We start from the raw sequence: 22926 nt of genomic DNA on the forward strand, positions 1-22926 counted from the left end.
TAAAGGAAACGATTAATGTCTGTCCCTCTATGCTGATCATGCCTGTTGCAGTCTTTTATGTGATTGAACTAAATAATATCCCATCAACTTCTGCAGATTTGGGGTTCTTGGATTGATTTAAGCTGTTTTTTTCCTAACCTTAGCAAAAAAAAGTTGCATGACACGTGGTAAGCAATGAAAGTTCAAATCAAAAAGCAGAAAATATTGTAAGGAACTTCCAGAAAATGCCGTAAGAAAATGTAACTGCCCTTTTTTATCTCCTCTAACAGTTCTGCAGTTTCACCATTGAGTTTCAACACCACCAAGTTTTCCCAGAGCCTGCAGAACAGACTGATGTACCCTGGCAACACTGAGCACACATGTATGTGGCTAATCTTGTTGCACTAGGGCATGACCCGCTGCCGTGTGTATTTGATATGCAAGCTTTCTCCTGACATTGGCCCACGGTTTTCTCTATGTGATCATAAATAGTTTTTACAGTATTTTCCAGTGACTCAGTACAAAAGGTTTGTTGCATGTGCCAAGTTTGACTTCAAAAGGATGTTAACATGGCTGAATTGTAAAAGCTGCACGTGACCCAGCATATGAATGGGTAGAATGTAAGAGGAATTGCCTGCCAAAAGTTCTTGGGTGGTGGGCACTGCAGTTGGGTACCAATTAATCGTTTTATAGCTCTCTCTGAGTTTGTTGCAGCAAGCCCTCTGTGTTCCTGGAAGCCTTTTCACTCTTCCTTTTCCTATCAGATATTCCTTCCTGCTTGTTAGAAACTTCAGGAAAATTTGGAGTGTCTCTACAGCCTCGTGTTTTATCTTTTGCTTTTCTGGATGCTTTTCCTCTCCAAGCAATTTGGAGTTCCTTATGAACATAAAACAATTCAGGCTTCTATGCAGATCCTTCTGCTTTTCCTTCCAGCAGTGACTTCCCTTTCTTGCTCATGGTGTACTCATCTCTGTATATGCAGTAGCCCAGCTTGCACTCCAGATGTGAACTGTGTTTGGCTCCCCTCTCTTTCACCAGCTTCATTTGGCTCTTTGAAAGTGATTATTGTGCCTTCAAGCACCCACGTACTGCGGTACCTCTGCATCATTTGCTTTTGAGCCAGCAATGAAACCTTAGTTCTTGGACGTGACTGGCAACCCTAGCATTAAGCTTCAGTATTGATCTGTATGAGATTTGCAGTTCTTCTGCAACTAGCTTTAAACAAACAAAAAAACCCAGTGCTCTGTAGTAGCTGTGTCTTCTAAACACAGACCGATCCTCAGCGGGGCCTTTTTCAGCTTCTGCATCATTCACATCTTCTGCCTTTTGGCTTTCACAGTTGGCAGAAATAGTTCTTCCCGTCACGTTTTTCTGGTAGCCTTGTGCAGCTTGTTGGAGCTGCTCTGCCGTTCTGTCAGCTGTGGGAATGTGGTGGAATCAGGTAAATCCTGAAGCTTTGGTTCCTTTTTTTCTCCCTCCCAAGAACCGTGTGGTTCCTGTGATGCTGTCACTCAGAACAGGAGCACAGGGATGTGCTGCTCAGGTTAAAGGACCAGCATGTTTTTTCTCTCCTGCCTGTTGAGTTGGCTGGATGCTCTTTGCCTCCAGTCGCCAAAAACTCAGAGCTGATAAGAGCTTTCATCAGCGGTTGGTTTCCACCTAAATGCCAAAGTTTAACAGAATGTTGAGGAGATGAAATGAGCTTATGTTTGCACTCCTGGAATCAGAGCCACAATGGTGCATTTTAGGAAACGTTTCTACAATTACTGCAGTGTTCTGTTATACTTGGACACTTGTTATTGTGGTAATAATGAAATGCTGGAAGTTTCTTCTATTGTTCCACTTTATCAGGCAGTTTTGTGGTGTTCTTTTTTTCTTTTTCCTATTAGTGCAGTTCATGCTTATTGTTACTTCAGAGTATGAATGAGATCACTCACCAGTTTAGACCTTTAGCAGATATTTATTGTGCATTACAATTTGCTAATAGCATTGCAGGTAAAACCTCACGTAAAACCTCTTCAAAAACTGAGATTCTTCAAAACTAGAAATTGTGTGTGACATCAGGAGCTTATGTCAGGGGTGTGGGAGGGGAGACGTGCAGGCAGAGCTGAGGGTTTGCAGGTGAGGAAACTAAGTATTGAATTAAGGAAACAGATAACCTTGGATGTGCACACATGTACTCAGTGACATCATTTTTTGTTTAATAAATCCCAGAGTTTGGCTTGTGGATGTAAGGAATGGTTTGCAGTGTAAAGCAGCGGCACCTTTCACAGCGACTGTCTGTGTGATGGGGCAACGCTGACCAAATGCCAACTAATAAATAATCCTGTGAGAAAAATAGGATCTGAGGTTGTATTTAATTGATTGTACTGTACATTAGATCTCAGCTTCAGTTCTGTGGGTTTGGCTTTTGACTGAGGTCTTACATCATGCGGTTCTGCATTCTTTCATCCTTGTGAACATTAAACCATCAGGAAGGGAAGCTCTTCTGTATCTGAATGCTTTGCATGCTGCAGGCAGGCGGTAACGGCACGGCTTATTATTAATTTCTTTCTTTTACTCTGAAATTTCTTCTCCTGGTTGATTACACTTGGCAGTAACTATTCAGCCCAGAGTTTTAACTCTTAAAGTCTTGTTTTAGCAAGGATAAATTTAGAAAGTATGACCTATCTGTTATATGTGAGGTTATCCTATTTCTCGTGAATATGATTTCAGTGGTTTTACTGTAAATTCTCAGAGGGTTTTCCACTGGCTCCAGCACTAAGCTGGAAAAAGCAGTGAATTGATTTTTTTTTTTAATGGCAGGGAACTGCAGAATGCTGACTGCAGGAGGTGGAGAGAGCAGGGGAAAGGCAGCTGGGCTTGGTGCATGCATACTTCTCATACTCGTACAGACCTTGTGTCAATGGGATGCTTAACTCTCCAAACTGAGCATGATGCTCAAGTTGAAAAATTCAGCACAACAAAAGCTCTCGTTTTTGAAGAGCGATGTTAAATTATAGATGGATGGAGAAGCTTCGAGGCAAGGCTTGAAATCCTGGATGCCTTTGCTGAGTTGTTTGTAGCCTGGGGTAGAAGGTGAAAACGTAGCGACCTGCAGTGACCTGCTTCTTCCTTTGGTTATACACACCTGGACAGTGAAAGAGCTGAGGGTTTGCTGGATGCAGGCCTTGCTTACAGGTCTGCTGCAGGTACTTGAAGGGCAACAATAGGATGTCCTAGGCCTGTCTGCGTTATCAGTGCATTGGGCAGAACAAGATTTTCAGGGAGCCCTGAAGTTGGGGATACACTGTACAGACACAGCATTTAAAGAACAGCAGTGGCCAAAAAGGGAATGTTCTCCATCTTTGTCAGGAAACTGTATCAGCCATCCAGATTCTGCAGAGGAAACGGTTCTTGCAAAACAATAATCTCTTGCAAAATGCCTACTTGGATGCCTTTGGGGATGGAGTGCTAAGCCATAAAAGGAAAAGGCTACTGAGAGAACGGGATGGAATCGGGCTATGTGGTTAGGTGGCAGCCTTTCACAGTAGTCTTGAAGAGCGTTTTGGGTTGTGTGGGCTATTTGTTCATGTTATGAATGCTTCAGATAATTGGCTGATGCTCAGTGAGCAAACTGCTAGTTCAGACCTTCAGGTTTTATTTGTTTTTAGGGGATTCAGATTGCTTTAAAATCCCAAGTAAGGACCACTTAGGGTCATTCATTGCCTTTCAAAAGTCTTGTTATATTCTTGTGTTGCTACCTCACAATAACAGAGTTAATGCATGTAAACAGAGCTTTATTGGGAGTGATCCGTGTGGTGTGAAGAGGACACTTGCTGTCAGTGGGTTACAAATCCTGAAGTAGTCTTGAAGGAAAGCAGCTGTCAACTTTCAAGCTGAAGTATTTGTGAATGAGTGCAATGGGAGATGTCAAAAAATGAGTATAATAAAGGATGCTGAAAATATTAGTTAGAGCTCAGTTACACAAATGAAATGACTTACAGTCGCCAATATTATACATTGTGTTAGTGGAAGGAAAACCATCTCACGTGCACTCTAAGTGGACGCTTGTTCTTTCTGCGAGTAAAACTCTCCTGCAGTACAACCATTTCAAGTTAGAGCTCTGCTGCTGCCAAAGGGAGTGTGAAACGTCTGTGATTTCTTCACTTGGAGGTACAGTAATACTTCTGGCATCCGTTCCTTTAGAATCTAAGGGCTGGAAGTGAGTGTAAGCAAAACTGTCCCCTTTCGGTGGGCCTCTTTTTTTCCTTTTCCTGAAGCAATTGGCAGCGTGAGACGGTTCCTGTAGGATGAGTGTGAATTACCAGCGCTTTGTGCCAGTGAACAGAACAGCTGCATTTAAAGGTTGTACAAAAGACTGTAAGAACGGCGCATTTTAGCTACCTTTGAACGACTTCCTGCTGAAGGCTGAAACATTGCTTTCAATTAACAAACAGTGAGAACCAAACTGCAGCAGACTTCCAGCTAACAGTCAGGATGTGTGTGGTTTTGGTATGACATCCATCTGAGCACATGATGCTTGGTAAGTGCCGGAGCCTCGGTTATGATTCACTGGGGAGAAACATGGAAAACAATGTCTGTTTTTTAAGTGCTGGAGAAATGAATTTAAGATTGGAGTCATGTATAATTTTGCTCAAACAAACCTGCAAGTAGCTTGAAAAACTGTTCAAAGGGGGATGTGAGGCCTCAGCAGAGGGCTGGGGGTGCTCAGGCTCTCACTGATGCCAGTGGCTGTTCTTTAAGCTATTGGAGATGTTCTGGTTTATTCTCCTCCAAAGATGGACTGCAGAGTTTTACCTGTGGCAGTGTTTAAGACATAATGGACTTGGGGGATGATACCACAGTTTAGACAGCTGGATTAGCTTCTAGCGTATACTTTATAATTAAAACATGGATCCACCTGTGGAATTCTATATTCTTACCTTCAAATAGGAGATGCATCTCTATACTTGCTCAGCACATGTGGCATCTTTAAACTGATTCACTCTTATAACCATCTTGAAGCGCATGCAGCTTGGATTGCCCCCTCAGACAAAGCATCTAATAGCAGAACAAGAACAGAACAGTTTTCCAAAACAGAATTTTCATTGCTGTACTTGGAAGGAAAATAGACAAAATATCTTAATGAGATATTTACATTGCGTTCTGTGTTCACAGACGTTAATAAAATAATAGTGTTCATACTGCTCTGTGGCCTGGCTTTACAGCAAGAACAGAACTATTTCTAATTTACAAATTGCCTGCGTCTTGGACAGATAGGAAGTGCAAATTGAAGTTCATTTTTCAGATTACTTCCCTCCATAATAAAAAGAGGGAAAACTTTCAATTGCACGAAGGCATTTCTAACACAAAGTTTATTTTAAACTTGCATGACCTAGCTGTTGAATTAATGAATACTCTGTGTGTATGTATTTTTATGTACAATTGTTTTACAAGTGGAGTCAGATGTCTGCAGGATTTGCTATTTATATTGAAATAGGAGGGACTCAGAAGTGCTGGGCTATTTTCACAAGGGCAGAGCTATCGAGTTACTGCGCAGTGCTGTAAAATGGTGAGTGAGGCTCACAAAAATTAATGCCTGATGTGAAAGTCGATGCTGCAGTTATTTTCCACTTTTTTTTGTGTGTGCCAGAACTGTTTGCTTTAAGGTGGATGAATTGAGAGGAGTTTTGAAGTGCTGCATATAAATTGTTTGCTGTCGGAAGAGCTTTAGTTCTAATTTAGGAAAAGGAAGTTATTGGCCTACAGAAAGGGCTGGGTCTGCAGAGGGTACTGAGATAACTCGGTAGTTTTAGGTGTCTTTGGGAAGCTGTGCTCTACTTCCTGCCTTCAGACTCCTTTCCCAGTTTCTTCATCCCTTCCTCTTTAAAAAATCTTTGCAGGAAGGTTCATTTCTTTTGGCAAAACTACCCGTTGGCCAACATTTAGTGTGGCCATTGTGACTGCTTGTGTAATGCGGGGAGTGAAATCTGTGCAAAATGGTCAATGTAATAAGCTTGGAAATTCCAGTAGGTTTGTTCATCACCAGCACCTGACAGCTCTCCCCTCCCCCCACCACAAATGCAGCATGAAGTTGAAATCCCAGTTCTAAGAGAGAGGAAAAAAACCCAACAAACCAGAACAAGCAGCCAATCCCCCAAACCTGGTGTAGCTGCATTTTTTTCCTGAACAGGGATTTATTTATTTAGTTTAAATTTGAAGCAGTAGTGAAAAGTAGGAATCTACTGCAGCTGTGTTCGTTTTCTTAATCTCCAAATGGTTTAAATTGCAATAGACGAGGGATATTTAGTTGACCAGTGAGATTTTGTTCAGGTACAGAAGCAGCCCATCAAGGTGTGCTATTCATGAACTTCCATACTTGCTTAAAAGCTTATGTTCAGTTAATGTTTTCTGTACTGTAATTTAAGATGAGGCTACTGTGCTTTAAATATAGAATCTGTTATACAGCCATTAAGTCACACATTTGCATGTCACTGGCTCAGAGCAGTGCAATCCTAAACTTGCTTCCTTCTGAATGCCAATCTGTGGAGTAGGTTGTGAGCTGAAATGGTAGCAGAGCTGGCATGGGACCGAGATGTAACACTGGGAGAATGTATTTCCTGGTGGTGTGTGGCTGCTTTGTCAGATCTAAATCCGGCCTGTAAAGGAGTATTCAAGAAACACTTGGTTTTCAGAGGTCATCTTGAGCACTGGCTGTGGAACCATACAGGTTAGGCTTTGTGGTTGATTTCAATCATCTACAACTACTACTTTGTAATTAATTAGAAGGGATACGTGCTTTCCAGCAGGGCAGGGATCTGAACAGTTAAGAAATAGTACGATTTGTCCCTTGGCTGTTCCCTTCTATTGGGCTAAAGATGGAATTATCCAGCAAAGGTTCTGTTCCTGAATACAGGAGAGATCTAAACCCTCATTCTGAGCATGTGATGGCTTTCCTGGTTCTTGTGTAGAGGGACCACAGGTATGGGAAGAGTTCTGAGGAAAATTAAGTAGTTCCCTGGAGAAAAAATAGTTGAGAGAAGCAAGAATAATTGGTGGTGCAGCTCACTGTGAGCCAGTGGTTGGCAGGTGGCTGGGAGTGACGTGTGGGTGAAGCTCCTTTGCTTGCTTCACTGCCTTCCTGTAATGAAGATGTGAGTACTGCCCATACACCAAGTGTGGTGTAAAGTGAAATATCTCATACATGAGTACAAAATCAGCATTGCTTTAGTTGCAGTGAATGAAAACTTGATTGTGTGAGCGTGTCCGCTGAGAGCTGCTGTTCAGCAGTGATTTGAAATCATTCTTTTGAAGATTCATGGTAATTAAATGGTTCTGAGATGTGTAGTTTGCTTCTCTTTCATTTTCTGCTCTGAAAATTGTGCTTCCTGCTCTGAATCACTGAATTTTGCTGTTACCATCCCCTGTCCTTTGGCTATATATATTTTTGGGCTTCAGCAGTGCTTAGGGAATATTGCAGTGTCAGGGGGCAGAGTCCCATTTATAGTATAACAAATAAGGAGGTGTCTGATCATAACAGAGACCAGTTATTATCAGTTGTTACTTTAACTCAGTGCATTTAGAAAAGCTTCTTAAGACATTCCAGAAATTCTGAAGAGTTCTGAAAATCAATGTTGGTTGCCAGAGTTTGCAGGTGTGAATCATTTTCTTGCCTTTGTTGGGAGGTGGCTGGATAGAGCAGGGTACCTCACCAAGGGATGCTGTACCCCTCCCAAGCAAAATGCACCACCTCACATTTCTTAAAGGGATTGAATGTAGCGTATCTCACTGTAGCTTCTAAAAACCAGTAAGTTCTTCAACTTTTTTTCTTTTTCTTCTATTAGAAACAAGACTGCCAATGGAGATTATCGAAAGGAGCACAGAGAGAGGAGTCGCAGCCCGATAGAGAGGGCTGCTGCCCCAACCATGAGCCTTCATGCCAATCACATGTATGCCTCAATCCCAAGTCTGACCATGGATCAACCTCTCGCACTGACCAAAAACAGTATGGATGCAACCCGAACAGTTGGCATCACACCTACACTGACTTCTGTGGAACGGCAGCAGGTATTGGCTTCTGGGTCGACAAGGAAGTGGGGGGCTGTAGAAATCCTTGCTGTAGACACAGTGAGGACTTCCCAGACATAAGCAGAACATATTGTGAGTTACAGTAGGTTGGCGATACCATTCTTTAGGCAAATTGTATTTTAAAAAACGCATGAATTAAGCACACTGAGCAGTGTATTTAATGTGAATTAAATTCCTGGTGTTCAGATGCATCTGTCAGACTTCTTAGCCATGCTGCTTCTTCTGACGCTTTGCTAAGCTTGTGAACACGTGTTTGAATTGGGAATACAGAGTCGGTGTTGCTGCAGCTAAGTGAGGCTCTGGTACCTGTCAGGCAGTAACTGATGCAGTGCATACGTAGAGGGCATTTATATGTGCTCCCACTGGCAATCAGTGAGTGCTTGGACTATGATGAACTGCAGTGTTGAGAACTTAAGACTGGCCTGTATACCCAAGCTCTTCCTTCCTTCCTTCCTTTTGCCCCTCCAGTGATGCACTGCAAAGGGTAAACACTTGGAATGGATGATCTCTCCGAGGCTCAGATTTTTTATATGCAATTTGTTGAAAGCTTTTTTTCCCCTGGAGCGTGTGCTTTACCTGCTGTGTACATTTTTACCACAGTTGGCTACATACACTGGTCTACGTTTTGCCACGCCAAGATGCCTGGCTCTACACCAGTGTCAGTCTCTTGCATCATTCAGCACAGCTCACACAGTTATCGTTCTGTGCAGAACAGCTTTTCTTTGCCCTCAGCGTTCAGTGATGACAGAGGAGGAAGGGACAGGCTGCCAATGACGCCACTGCTGCCCTTTGATAGCATGACTGCTGCTTCTCAGCTTGGCAGCTAACAGCGCTGACACTCTTCTATTATAGCATTTGGCTTGGGCTGATTCCTATTACCCATCAGCAGATTCCCTTCTATTTTATCATCTTTGATAACTTTGAGCTACATTGCAGTCTTCTTTCTTGAGGAAATAGGATGTTGAGGTAAGAAGTGGCTAAGATCGCAGAGTAGAAATGGTACAAAGGAAAAACAGCGTATTGAATGAAAGCACAATTTATTTTTCATGTTGCACATTGAATGGGATTTTATCTTACTGTATGTTGCTGACAGAGAGGAGAATACAATAGCTTTTGTTTTAGGTGGTGTGCAGGTATTCAGTTGCAGTAGCTGCTGTTTTTACATTCTCATCTCCTCATCCCAGTGTTTTTTATATACATTGGCACAGTCTGCTCGGTGCACCTGCACAGGCAGCATCATGCCAGCGGGATCTGTGCGACGCCTCTTGTTTTTGGCAGTGGTGAACACATTCCTGAGACCAGCTCTCCTACTACTTCTCTCTGCTTCTCATATCTTGCATGTCTAAAGAAGCATGCACACATTCCTTGCACTGCTCCACAGATGCACATAATGTTTGCCCTTAAGGAAGTTAAAAAAATTAAGAAGTGCCACATGTGAACTGCTTACAGAAAAATGCAAATAAATAACCCCTTTTCTTTATTTACCTTTTGACTTTGCTGTCCATGCAGTAGGATGTGAATGGCATTCAGACTGATTGAAGGCTGCCTTTTCTCTCCCCATTAGAACCGACCGTCCGTCATTACGTGTGCGTCTGCCAACAACCGGAACTGCAACCTCTCTCACTGCCCCATTGCTCACAGTGGCTGCGGTTCAGCAGTGCCTGCCTACAGAAGACCCTCTAGCAGTAAGTCACATCTCAGCACTCTCACTAACTGCCTGATAAGAGCTGGAGAACATTTCCTCACTAACTTCAGCTGTGTAGGCTTTGGTGTATTACTAAGAATAAAGTGAGGTGAAACAACAGGCACCCCATTCTGTATCCTTTCTACCAGAGGCACACATGCAACTGCGCGTCTTCTCACTGTCAGTGCTGTGCCAGGATAGAAGATACCACTTCAAAACTAGAGAGTTGTCCTTTTCTCTTATTTTGAGAAGTATTGACAAGTAAGTCATTACATTTATTGCAGTCTAACTAACAAACAGCAAGCAGAAGTGAGCAGCAAATCCAGCCATGCTCTCACTGCATGTGCCGTACTTCCCAGCCTTTCAGTCGTCAGTCACCATCCATGATTCAGCTGCAGCAACAAAATCTTTTGCTGTAGATGCAAATCCTCTCCCAAAGCACAAACCCTCCACCTTTCTCTGCAGGGATGGCGTGAAGGGCAGCTTTGGAGGGCAGCTGCTATAGCAACCCAGAGAAGGAGCTTTCTACCCTCTGTGCAATTAGTACTTTTCATGAAATCTTTTCATACAGTGATTACTAAGAAACCGTGGGCTATTTCTCTTTGCTTTCTCTTACTGTGTAGCTGGGGAAAGCACAGCTTTTTTCCTATGTCGTCATTTACCTGCTGATGTCTTGATTGAGTGCACAGCATTTCAAAAAGTGAGTTTTGTTTCAAGTCCATGGCAGTTCCATCAGCCAGTGTCAGTGTAACGATACTGGTCTGATATACGGGGCGACCTAAAAGCCCCAGAAGGACTTATTCTGTTTTTAACTGTATTATTGAAATCTGGAATTGGAAGCTGAAGTAAAACCCTGGAGGCTGAACTTCATGTTCCTGAAGAAATCAGTAATTACGAGATCTAAGATGTCAAGAGGTTTTCTAGAAGGGCTGCTTCATTGGGAACCCAGCTGTATTGATACCAGGTTTGGAGCAGTTTGGAAATAGTCATGTTTTCAAACAATTTTTCTCAGCTGTCATTGAAGAGGTCTTTGTGCACAGCCCTCACCTTTACTATAGGATCAGTAAAATCTGTTCTGCAGCACAAAGAACTGTGGCATAGAGTCCATGCCATGGTAATGTAGAACAGGGTCCTCTGCACAACTGGCTGACATTAGAGGATTTGGGAGCCGATTGTAATTAACTGTTCTCACCTTTAATTCCATTTAAGCCTATGTGGCACTGTGTAAGCCCTCTCCCAGAGCAGAATGAGAACTGTAGCTATGTAGAAGTTCTAACTGAAGGGAAATCTGTAATTCTATAGAAAAGAAACAGTGCGGGTCACAGGCAAAATACTTTGTTCCACTTCTTTTCTATTTTAAATCCTTCCATCATCTGTCCCGCTCCATTCATTACCAGTTCTGTAAGGATGTGAAGAGCTCTCGCTTTATGCTGACACAATGTGAAAATGGGAAGAAAATAAGGATCCTGCATGCAGTAACGGGTGCCAGCATTCTGCACTGACACAACGCATTTTCTGCCTTGTTTCCCTCTCTAGCTACCACTGCCTGTGACCCAGTGGTGGAAGAGCACTTCCGCCGAAGCCTTGGCAAGAATTACAAGGAGCCTGAGCCGGTGGCAAACTCTGTGTCCATCACAGGATCAGTCGATGACCACTTTGCCAAAGCACTTGGGGATACATGGCTTCAGATTAAAGCTGCGAAGGACGGAGTGTCGAGCAGTCCCGAGTCTGCTTCACGGCGGGGCCAGTCTTCCCCATCCTCCCACATGGTCAATCATAATCACTCGCCCTCTGTAGTCTCGTGAAGAGAGGACCGTTACGTTTGTGAATTTGCATGGTTTGACTGAGCTTGGAACAGTGCTTACAATAGTGTTGGGGGAGGGGAGATTAGTTTTCAACACACGTGTTTTGTGTACTCACTTTTTATTTGTAAAAGGGTGCCCTTAAAGATGATAGCAGGAACTATTTCATAAAGATTCGTATGATGTAGCATCCTTTTTCCTGCCTCAATTACCAAAGAAACCTCTGATGCAAATCTGCTGCCCCTTAAAAAAAAACGCACGCTAATCCACAGAAGCCATTACACGTAGTTGGTTGACCCAAATGCTTTTTGCTTTTACCAGCTTCTTGAGACTAGAATTTGTCTGGTTTGCTTACATTACCTTTTATTTTTATTATTTTTTTTTTTTTCCCTCTGTGAAGTAATTTTGTATGTATATACTTGAAAAGAACTGTCATGTATGATTTGCACTATTGGAGGAGGACTGAAGTTGCATAGCAACTTTCTGGAAAGATGCTAATATTTTGAGGGCAAACTGCTGAAAAAAAAAAAGAAAAGGTTTAAGGCTGACATTTCTATCAGTTTGATTTTTCTTAAAGCAAAACAGCTTTGGAAGGGGAAGTCTCATACAGGTTATAGGTCTTTCTCTCTTTAGATTTCAGGTGCTTTAGTGCTTGCAACTGGACTGCATAATTTACAGAACACGGGCATTTTTTCCTAAACACTGCAGTTTGTTAGAATAGAGCTGAGGTTGGAGGGTTCCATAGTGCTTAACGATGCATGTTTTATGAAAAATAGCTGGTATCTATTAATGTATAGACAGTAAGAATCATAATACTTATTAGCTTTTCTTCAGAATTAGTTTATTTTTGTCAGTAACAATCCTAGATATACTTACTGCTGGTACAGTTGTACTTTATGATATTTGTATTTGATATTCACTTTAGTAGCAGCCAGCAAAAGAGGACAGCCTCAGGACAGGCCTCAAAACGACGCAGGTTAGAAATAAATGATGCGTGGTACAGGATGCTAAAGCTTTGCGCACGGCTGAGTCGTTGTTTCTGTCTGCAGCACCGTCTGCTTAGCAGAACTTGCTTCCTACAACTAAGTCTGTGTAATCCACCTTTGAGTAGCTGCAGAAACTGCTACCGTTGCGTATCTTGGCTGGACAACAGATTGTTACAGTTTGTGAAATATGATCTTTAATTGTTGTAAGCTTATTCCTAAACCTATGCCAAGTTGCAGCATACATTCCTCCATTAGAAAACTTTATACAGGTATTACCGCATTTATTGTATTAATAGCTACTAACTAGAAATTAGGCAATAGAGGCAGGCATAAATCCCACAGCTGTGCTAGTACAAGCTTCTCCTTGTTACGTATAACTTCTCTCCCCATACATTCCATCTTCCCAGGACAGTTGCAACTAGACCTTCGTTTTTACACCGGGTGACCTGAAAGGATTGGTCCGGTGTAAAAAGTTAGAACTGGTTGGACGTTGAACTACACGTGATGTATTATGGACTGTGTTACAGTATTGGGTCCATCGTGGCTTTATGTCGGGTGTTGTTTGGTTTTTTGGCTTTGTTGTTTTTTTTTCAAGTCAAGCTATTTAACGTGGAAGAGGTGCAGGGTGGGACGCTGCAGAGATGGGCTCTTATCTGCAGAGATGGGCTCTTATCTGTGGAGATGGGCTCTTATTTGGTTGAGAGGTGGCTGCTCAATTCTCTTTGAAACAGGTTTTTTTTAAATAAAAAAAAAGGAAAAAAAAAAAAAACCCCACAAAAAAAACACAACCCCCCCAAGCCCCCAGTTTTACACATTTCACTTCCATCTTACTGGGTAGTCAACGCTTCCTTGCTTTGGCATTCAGTACCCTACTCTCTGTAGGAAGATTGTTGAAAACACTTTTTTATATAGGTAACTTTAAGACCATCGTTACGCTGTGCGTAAAGAATGTACAGAGAAATTTGTAGGTATTTTTTGAGGAACAATTAATTTGTTAATGATATGTAGCTATTTAATTTTTCCCTTTCCTTTATTGTAATCATTCATATTTTTTTTTTTGTTCTGTTTTGTTTGGAGAAAAAAGTTGATCTTTTTTGTTGTTGTAGATTTGTCTGTAATACGGTAAAAGTGCAGGAACACAGTTATTCTATGAGAACACTGCATTAGCATTAATAGCCACTAGTTTGTTACTGCTACAGGCTACTGAGCATTATAACAGTAAAATACTAATACTGTAGATGGACTCTGTGGAAAATGTGACTCCTATATTTCTTTGTAAACACGAATAATGTTTTTAAAGCTAATATTTTCAATAATAGCTGTTTTACAAGGTTACATTTACTTATCTGAGATAGGTAAATGGATTTGAGGGCAATAAAGATTTAATGCGATGTGTCCAGTAAAACACGTATTAAAGACGACAGCGCCATGAAAGCCAAAGGGTTGGGGGGAGGTGGAAGGAAACTAAACTGAACTCACCGCTGTGACGTGGTGAAGTTTCTTCACAGAGTCAGGTTAACTACAGTTCATTTGGAAGATCCTCTGTGTGTAAATGTGTAAGATACCGTTCTGTCATTCTGTGGCCTTGTTTCACCTGCAGGAAAAAAAAAAAAAAAAAAAAGGGTTGGCAGGCCATCTTTTTTTTTTTTTTTTTTTTTTTTTTTTGTACTTAAAAGTAGCCTTAAAGAACAATAAAGTGCTCTTAAATCACAGCTGTGTACAGACCTTCCTCTCCTGTATTGTCTGCTAAGAAACTAAACTGATTTCTGTACTTCGTGAGCTGGAACCAGAAACAAACTGCTGTTCTTCTCCTAAGGAAACTCGTCTCATTTGGGATCCTTTTGCCCTGCAGTTCAATGGAAGGAGGGCTGCATTCTTTATCCCTCCCCAGTTACAGAGTCTGCCTAGAAATGCTCCTTGCAGTTACAAAGAGAACCTGCTGCTGCCTCTGCAGCGATGGACAGGAATACCAGCAGCTTGTGGGAGCTCAGCTCCGGCACTGAATGCACGGCTGGCCCAGTTCCCTCTGATCACGTCCTTGACTGTTGCCCAGTAGTGCTTTCCCTACAGGGCTGAGGTAGCTGCTCATGTTCCTGTGTAGGTCAGCAGCAGCAGCAGCTCCTGAAGGGTTCAGAGAACAGCAGCTGGTCAAACGTTTCTGTACCGTTTGTGAAAAGACCAACGTCTTCCTTTCATTTTGTTTTGTCTCAAATCCAGGCCTTATCTTAGCAGTGGAAATGATTTCCTAAAGCCAACAGCTGTATTGTAAATGCAGATACAGCCATGAACTCCCATCTGGATAAGCAACAGTTCAGTAGAAGATCATTCATTTGAAAAGAGACTCTCAAACCTTAAAAGCAAAACGTTCTACGTACCTGACTTTGGGAACGTGCAGGTGAACGATGTGAATCAGGCAGGGGTCCCTCAGCTCTGAATGTAGCAGAGGTGCCACTGAATTTCCAAAAGGATCCCCTAAAAATAACGAGATGAGATAAAAAGTGTCTGTTGTATTCAAAAAGTCTAAATGGCTTGAAAGGCAAAGCAGGCCACTGTGTGGATGTACACCGTGTTAAACTAAATGACTTTGGGGGAGTGGGGGATGATTGCATAAGAACACATGAAGAATGATTAGTTTAGTTTAACACATCTAAAAAGCATCCCTCTAAATATCCATGGAAAGAAGCCTAAGTACACGCGTTAAGAGTTGTTGGGAGAGAGGCCAACCACAACAGGCCTCATACGCCTCTCAGTCTGCGTTCTGAAGGGAGCTGGTTTCCTTTTAGGAAAGAACTTATCCCTACATCAACAGTTTGGGGACTGCATGAAGCAGGACAAGCAGCATTGATATCTTTCAGGTCAGTAGCTTAAGTGTGTTCTATTTTCTACACAGCAAAAGGGAAAACGGATTAATTCATTTCCTTATCACGTTATTTTTCTAATTAGTAGCATGTAGTAATTTGATGCAAAAGCAAAGCTCCACGGCCCAGAAATCTGGTCTGTTCATATATGCTTTGTATGAAGCACGTCCTGTATGATATGGAACAGCTTATCTTTCTCTGTGAGCAAAATGAAAAGCAGCGTCCAGCTGTGCTGCCGCCCTGAACTGAATCCAGACTTTTCCTCTCACAAAACAGATACACGAGGGACTGAGCTCAGATCTTTCCATATAGTTCGGTCAGTCACCTTTCTGGAATACAATTTCTATGCATCTCAAGCTGCCTTAGCTGTGAAAATGAGAGTCAATTGATAAGGATAGCTTGACACAACAACAGTAAAAGAGGTGTGTATAACTTGTCTTGACAAACCTGTGCTAACAGTCACTGGAAAATGACAGCTGAGCCTATCCAGCAGATTGTGCTTAGCCAGCAGGGCAGAAAGGACCTACCAGAACGTTTATTCTTTTACAACCAAGAACAAGTGAAGCAGCAAATGGAGTTTAAAAACAGTACCGAGCTCAAGTGCTGATCCCTGCATGGTTTGTGCGGAATACGGGCAGATTGGAGTCAGATGGATGAAGAGACTCCTGCCACTGCTGCAGGGAGCTCAGCGGGGAACTGCTGCAACTGCTCAGCTGCTCATAAAGCAGCTCCGCTGCTACGCAGTGTAACTGAACTGCTCGACTTTAAAACTGGCACATGCACAAAACTCAAAATTGTAACCAGTTCATCGCTGTGCTTGGAGCTGTAATCACCAGTTCAGAAGCTGCTTCCTAAGCAGCTGAACTGCCATTGCAGCTGGGCTGAATGCTCGCAGAGGGGTGCGGGGGACCGCTAAGAGTGGGAACAAATCCAGCTGTTCCTAAGAAGCCAAATCAGTCAAGAGAGAAAAGATGCAAAATTGTTTTTCAGGCTCTCTCAGAAGCCTCTGGGCAACAGCCAGGTTAGAACCCACTGCACACGTTGTAACAACTGCTTACATTATAAAACAGATGAGCCACAATGGCCACGTGAATGAAGATGTCTCCAGTATCCAAACACCATACCAACATGTAACGTTGCTTAATGTGATCCTGGCCAAAAGGATGAGGAGTATTTTAAATGCTGTGTAAGAGCTCTACTCACCAGAGCTGGCACGCTGCTGCTTGGCTGAGAGCATTCACCACTATCTTTAGATCCTTCTTGAGGAACGGTGAAATAAGAAACTTGTCTGCATCTTCCTGATACACGGAAGCTCCCGTTTCATCTGGCACAGATACAGATCCAAGCATCATAAGGATGTCCCCATCTCATTTTCCATAGCAGACAAAATTACTGCAAAGCTGGACCGTATTATGGGTTGAAGCACACTTTATCCCTTAAAGGCCTGCACCAGAAAACACACCAATATAATAACAGAACTTTTTAACCTCTCCAGTGATGGGAACGTTCTGCCCCTCTCTGAGGAACAACTATTCCCAAGTGCTTTTCTTGGAGATAAGACAGTCAAGGTAAGTACTTTACTTGCTTATTTTGAAACTATGTGTCAGCTCCACAGCAGCTGCCTTGTTCTTCAGGCAAAGCTGTCCTGGTTTCACTCGGTGCTCTCCTCTCCTGACACCTCACAAGGCAACGACACCGGCAGCACAAGGGGAGTGATGCTGCAAACACACACTCAGTGCAGTATGCTCTGCTCCTGTGGGAGAGGTGCTGGGAGGCTCACAGGGGTGGTGCTACACACCAACAGTGACATTTAATGCACGTGTTTTCAGCAGGGCACAAGCCCTGAATGAAAAGAGACTCAATTATCTGAACTTTAATGATGGAGGAGGACTAAGTTCCAGGGAGTCAGCAAAACTGGATCTGTACGACTTACCTCTGTAAGGATTGTAGCCTCAGTCCCACGAGCATCAGTCCAGTTCCAGATTCATCTCAGTACAGTCCTGCCCACTGCTGCTCATCCTTCAGCCTCTTGGTTGCAGCGAATTTCCTTAGTGTATTCAGGCTTAATCCTGCCCAACTACCGTCCATTGCTGTAGAAAAAACAAAGAGCAGCAGATCTGGTCGTCCTGGATCTGAAGCCGCTGACATCCCTCCTTTCTCCACTGCTCTAATCTGAGGTTTCCCCCGAAACATTTAACAGTTTACAGCAAACTCAGGTCTCACAATAACTCAGCACAGGCTGAAAGGAAGGTGCAAAAGGGTAGGCCCAGTGTAGAACAGCCAGTGCAGAAACAGTGACTTTGTGTTCGCCCATGGATTGGTTTGATATCAGGTTGCATTATCACTTACAGAAATGTTTAATTCTTGGCAAACGTGGTCATCTCACCAGTATAGAAAGGCAGAGCAGCCCCCCAACACTTCTGCTGGTGCCAGGCTGGGACCCCTGCAGGCTGATTCTGCAGGCTGCCCTGGGCTGTGACAGGGAAACACCCCCACCTGGGATGATGCTTTTGGTCTCTTGTTGAGGCCTCTTTACAAGCTTTGTGCTTAATGTGGACAACACTCATTCTAAAGGAAAGAAGAGCAGCAGCTTTCCAGCTAATCTGCTGCTGGCTGAGAGCAGGACACACACCCTGAAGAGATGCCCAGGGCACGGTGCCGGAGTGCCCAGCTATTTGCAGTCCAAACTCCTCCCATGTGCTCTGTACTCTGCTGCCAGAAGCAGAGGACACTGCAGTGCAGGCGGCCTCCATCCGTGTGACAGCAGCATCTATAAGAAACATTAAATACGGATTTCTCATATTTTCCTTTGTGACAAAGGAAATCACAAAGGAGCCCAGTTCATGAGACAGCAGAACGCTCTCTTAGGAGTTTTTACAGCTGCGAACTGGGGGACCACTTCAGCATTTACATCTGACCGACGTGGCTCCCTGCTAAAAATGGTTGGCACAGAATTAGCCAGACATGGATATTCAGATTAGCAGCCATTTATATTGTAACAGAGGCAGAAAAGGAGAATTTCTTTCTTTTTCCATAGGCTATTTTTAAATAATGACAAAGCAGTGACCGAGTACCAGTAAGAACACACTTGGTTACACTGACATGAGGCAGCCCTATTGCTGGGTAGGGTAACCAGTTACACCATTTGCTGCTGCACCCTTCCTTCTAATTTTACATCTTATTTCGCTAAGCAGCAGGTTTTTTTTTAATGTCAAGGAGAACATCTGTGTGCTCTGTTACAAAGGCATCTGCCAGCATGAAGCTGTGTCAGCCACGCGCCTGCTACATCTAATAGTCAAAAAGCTGCTTATCTTTAAACTGTTTACTCAGTTCGAGCAAATACTGTGCAAGCAGAGTCCTGCTGATAGTGTCCTGCTATTCAAGGTGGAATCAATGACACGTTTTCTAAAGCAGGAAAACACAAAGCTCCAATCTCCTGCTTCCTGAGACGTTAAGATAAGGGGTTAACAACATACAGTTTGTGCGTTACATTTAAAACACACCAACGAGAAACTATTCCAGTTCTAATCCTTCTCATTCGTTAAAAGAAAGTATATAAAAAAACAGGGTTTTGGCTTTCTGAGAAAAAGAAAAGAAAAAGCTTTAAGTGAGTGGTCAAAAAGTTCTCAGCCTGAAGTCAAACCTTTGTTCTCCACCGATCCTCTGCAGTATCCAAAACTGCTCGTTTCTTCCTGTGGGGGTGGAGCGGAGGCGGTGGGCAGAGCGCACAGCGAGCAGTGAGGATGGGAAGAATGGAAAGAGCAAACAATGCTTGGAGATTAAAGCAAGGGCCTTTTTCCTTTTCCTTTTCCTTCCAAAAGGGCTCCTTGTTCTTGCTGCTGGGGCTTGTTATTCTGTTTATACACTGACATTAAAAGACTGAATTTGAAAACAAAACCAGAGTAGTAGAACTACAGAGCTAAGAAAACGTAAAGTAGGACTTTTATCATCTCCTGGCACAGGAGCAGCCACCAGCATCACTGCTCAGCATCAAAGCCAGCACACTCAGCAGCCACTGGTCGCCCATTGCTGGCAGGAGATTCCCCAGCAGAGCCCTTCAACACACTCAAATACATAATTTCCCTTTTGCTTTGAGGAAACCTTCCCCATAAACCAAGAAAGCAGAATAGTCCAGGGGAAAATAACACAGAAGAGCATGCAGTTTCCTTTGCTGTAATACAGATGTGGCTGTCTGAATATAGGCTAAGAACAGGGTTCAGAATAATCAACCACAGAAATGTCAAACGAGCGTCCAGTTTTAAAGACTGCACTGCAGTCATCTAAAAGATGCTATTTCAGATGCCTTCATTCTGAACCACTCCTCTGCCATGTCAGAAATTCACTCCCCTCTGGCACTGCCCACAGCACGCAGTGTGATGCAGTTTACAGACGTTGATTTGTTGGAACAAGAAAACAATAATAGAACAAAACCAGCCATGCAGAACCATCCCCACATGGAACATGGCGAGGTTCTGGGGCTCTCCTGAAAACGTCCATGGGTTCTTCTCACAACAAGCAGCGCCGCTTTTGTTGTTTCCAGCCTCACAAACGCACCCTGTGAGTCAGGCTGTGACCTTTCAGGATGATGCAAAATCAGCAGTAATAAATCAAGGGGTGACTTTGCTGACATGTCTGTAACTTTAGAGATTAATCTGACAAATAAACAATTTCTGCCTGGAAATACAGGAAAGAGGAGTGGGATTCTCCTGCTCTGCCCTGTTGTAGCTGAACTCTGGAGGCAGCTTTGGTCCTACCAATTCTCACAGGAAATGCCTGGGCAAAGGCCGATTAAAGTCAATAGCACATCCACCCCAATACATCATTAGAGAAAGAGAAGCTAATGAAAGAAAGAAAATATGCTCCTTTTTTTTCTATAAGAAGGGTTTGTTCCTTTGAACAGCTGTTTAATGACAGATCCCATCTTCTCAACATTCTGTCTTTCTTTGGCAAGGATGAGCAAAGTTTATGCATTTTCCACTAGGAAAAGAGGTAATTCTACCAGCACAGGTAACTGTAGCTCACATATCAATCCACTGTCTCACTCTCTTTGTGTATTCTACCTTGTGCTTCTCTTGACTCCACTAACAGGGAAAGCACAGCTCCCAGGTGGGGCCCTGGACTCCCTTCCACATACAGCTCTTCTGGCTGGTACAGATAGGTATCTACAACAATAGCCATATTAACTTGCCAATGACCATGAATATAAAATCTGCCCAAGGCTTCAAAGTCAGACACTGCAGGCAGTTCTTTGAACTGACTTTTTTAAACCATAAAATAAGAATTTCTTCCTGTGGGCTATTAATAGCACTCTATACACAGAGTGCTGATCTCCAGAGCTCCAGAAAGAAAACGAGTGTATCCAATTTGATTAGCTGGCAGAATTCAACATTTGGAATATAAAACATCAGCAAATATGTGATCTTACTTATAGAGAATTGGCAGGATTTAAACTTCAGGACTTCTTTACACTACTCCACAGCAGTTACAAAAATGGCTTTCTATTTTAACACATTAAAGGAAAAGATACAGGTAGATAATTGCTTTTGTATTACTTGTACAAATCTCAGTTGTTTTGTGGGGTGTTTGTCCTGCACAGATACCAAGGCACAACAAACGGAGCAATATCCGGGTATTTCAGTGACTACAAAGCATTCTTGCCATGCAGTTACTTTGGATGTAACTTAAGTGAGAAACTGTAATGTAGTAACACTGATATCTCACCACAACTGTGTTATTTATTCATAGGACTTACTGAAATCACTGCATGGGAGGACACTTCAGTTAAAAGTAAAATTAAAGTAAAAATCAGGATATTATAAGTAAATGCATTTGGAGTTAATTCCATTCTTGAGCCATTCAGTTCCACCTTTTGAAGTCTTTCTACACACTCACAAAACAGATGTGTTCATTTTTAAATTAAAGAGATTCCCGGGACTTGAAGGAATATAAAAATCACCCTCCTACAATTTCCCTGCCCCACACCCAGGAAAAACAAAACAGAAACAGAAATAGGGTTGGGAGACCAGCAACAACATTTTGAGAGCTGAGAAAACTCCCATCTACCCAACCTGTCAGACTGACGAAAAGTAGAGATTCTCTCCTTGGGAAAATTCCACTGCTTAGCTTAGCAAGCCTGACGTGTGAATGAGCCTCACTACAACCTCAAACCAAAACACTTCAAAAGTTTCCACATAGGATGGTGTTTAGAGAGCATACGGAGCATTTATTAAGGTGTGGGATCGTAAAACGAAGCTTTCAGACATAAAGACCCTTTGTTAGGGTATTAGGAAGCAGTTTTCTAGAGCACATCTTAAGGCACAAATTAAGAATGTCCCTGAGAGTTCTAGAAAAACCAGGGTACTTTTAAGTAGCACTTCATTTTTGTAACAGAGCAAAAGAGAAACGACTGCCCAACCTGTGCTCCTTGTAAATCTTTGAAACCTTATAGTTAGTGCAACCCAAGGGGAAGCCCCAAAATAGATGAAAATTGATGCTAAGCCCCTAGAGAATTTCCGATAGACAGGCCCTGACCAGAAAATGAACTAAAACTCTTGGGAGGAATGTAAATTACTCAAAGCCAATGACAATACCTCTGATGGGAAAGCTCCTAAACTGGGTCATCCTTGATCCATTGCTCCTAAAGCCTCAAACAGATAGCAAATCTTTTTATAGCTCTGTTTCCTGGCTCTCCTCCAGGTTCCTCTTCTTCTGGCACTTGTGCTTTTCTTCTGCCCTTCCTATCTCCCAGCTACAATGGAAACAGGGGAGGAAAAGGAAATATTAACACAGTAGGACAAAAAGAATGCATGGAGCTTCATTACAACAGAGATGTGGGGCAGTGGGGAACCACCTCAAAGGATTTCAGTTTATTTGCTCTTCTGTGAAGTAAGTGATTTTATATGTAAGGCTTGATATATTTTGAACTTCACTTGTGAAAAGCCTATCTGGGGAAAAGAGCCAATGTCTACACTGAAAATTTAGCAAAATGCAAACATGTCATTAACACCATGAGGCAGCCCAACCGTCTGCAGTTGATGGTTACTTACTCACACCTTGTCCTTGGTTCATGAATGGTTGTTCTCTGTATTTCACCCAGAAAATGTATGAAAATGTTTCCCTCTCCACTAAATAAATGATCAAAACTCAACAAGAAATGTTTGTTAAAACAGAAAATAATAATAAAAAAGAACAGGTTTAATTCTTACCTCAGTCTTCCATTTCACAACTTATTCTTGCTCCTTAATTCTTCTGTTCCATTACCAAAGTCAACCCGCACCTTCCTTTTGCAAAAGAACCCAAACCTCTAATTCTAGGGCACAGAAACTTAAAATGGGAGTGCAGAGCTAGGAAAACAGAACAGATGTTATTTCTAACCACTCTTAGCCTGGATTGCTAATTTATGTTACTCTGCTTTCCAACTATGCTAACAACCAAGGCATAATGTGGATTTGATTCCATTTGCGAACAGAATGCACTTGCTGCAAAACAGCCAGTTAAAGCTTCTAGCAGTCAGACCAGCAACAAAAAACACAGGCCTCAAAACCAGA

The 22926-nt window shown here is 42.6% G+C and overlaps 1 protein-coding gene and 1 long non-coding RNA gene across 10 annotated transcripts in view; one reads left to right on the plus strand and one right to left on the minus strand.

Moving 5' to 3' along the window:
- The window catches only part of VGLL4 (vestigial like family member 4), a 69895-nt gene extending 55662 nt beyond the window's left edge, over positions 1-14233 (plus strand). For 6 of the 9 annotated variants that reach the window (XM_015874787.3, XM_015874785.3, XM_015874786.3 and 3 more), the window contains 3 exons: positions 7806-8028; positions 9614-9734; positions 11270-14233. In XM_015874787.3, the coding sequence (XP_015730273.1) occupies positions 7806-8028; positions 9614-9734; positions 11270-11538 (613 nt within the window). In that variant the 3' untranslated portion in view covers positions 11539-14233. Of the gene's footprint in view, positions 1-269; positions 362-4205; positions 4505-7805; positions 8029-9613; positions 9735-11269 lie in introns of those variants that run through there. The other 3 variants (XM_085516967.1, XM_085516966.1, XM_085516969.1) reach the window with 2 other exon arrangements.
- Positions 14234-14894: 661 nt separating this feature from the next.
- LOC146758377 (uncharacterized) lies at positions 14895-22125 on the minus strand. Its single transcript, XR_014934854.1, has 4 exons — positions 21970-22125; positions 17313-17469; positions 16583-16703; positions 14895-14993 (listed from the first exon to the last, which is right to left on the minus strand). It is a non-coding gene; the product is annotated as an uncharacterized LOC146758377 (long non-coding RNA).
- Between the last annotated feature and the right edge of the window lie 801 nt (positions 22126-22926).

Source organism: Coturnix japonica, chromosome 15 (assembly GCF_054131305.1).
Source record: "Coturnix japonica strain WE chromosome 15, WE-NBRP24, whole genome shotgun sequence".
NCBI classification, from domain to species: Eukaryota; Metazoa; Chordata; class Aves; order Galliformes; family Phasianidae; genus Coturnix; species Coturnix japonica.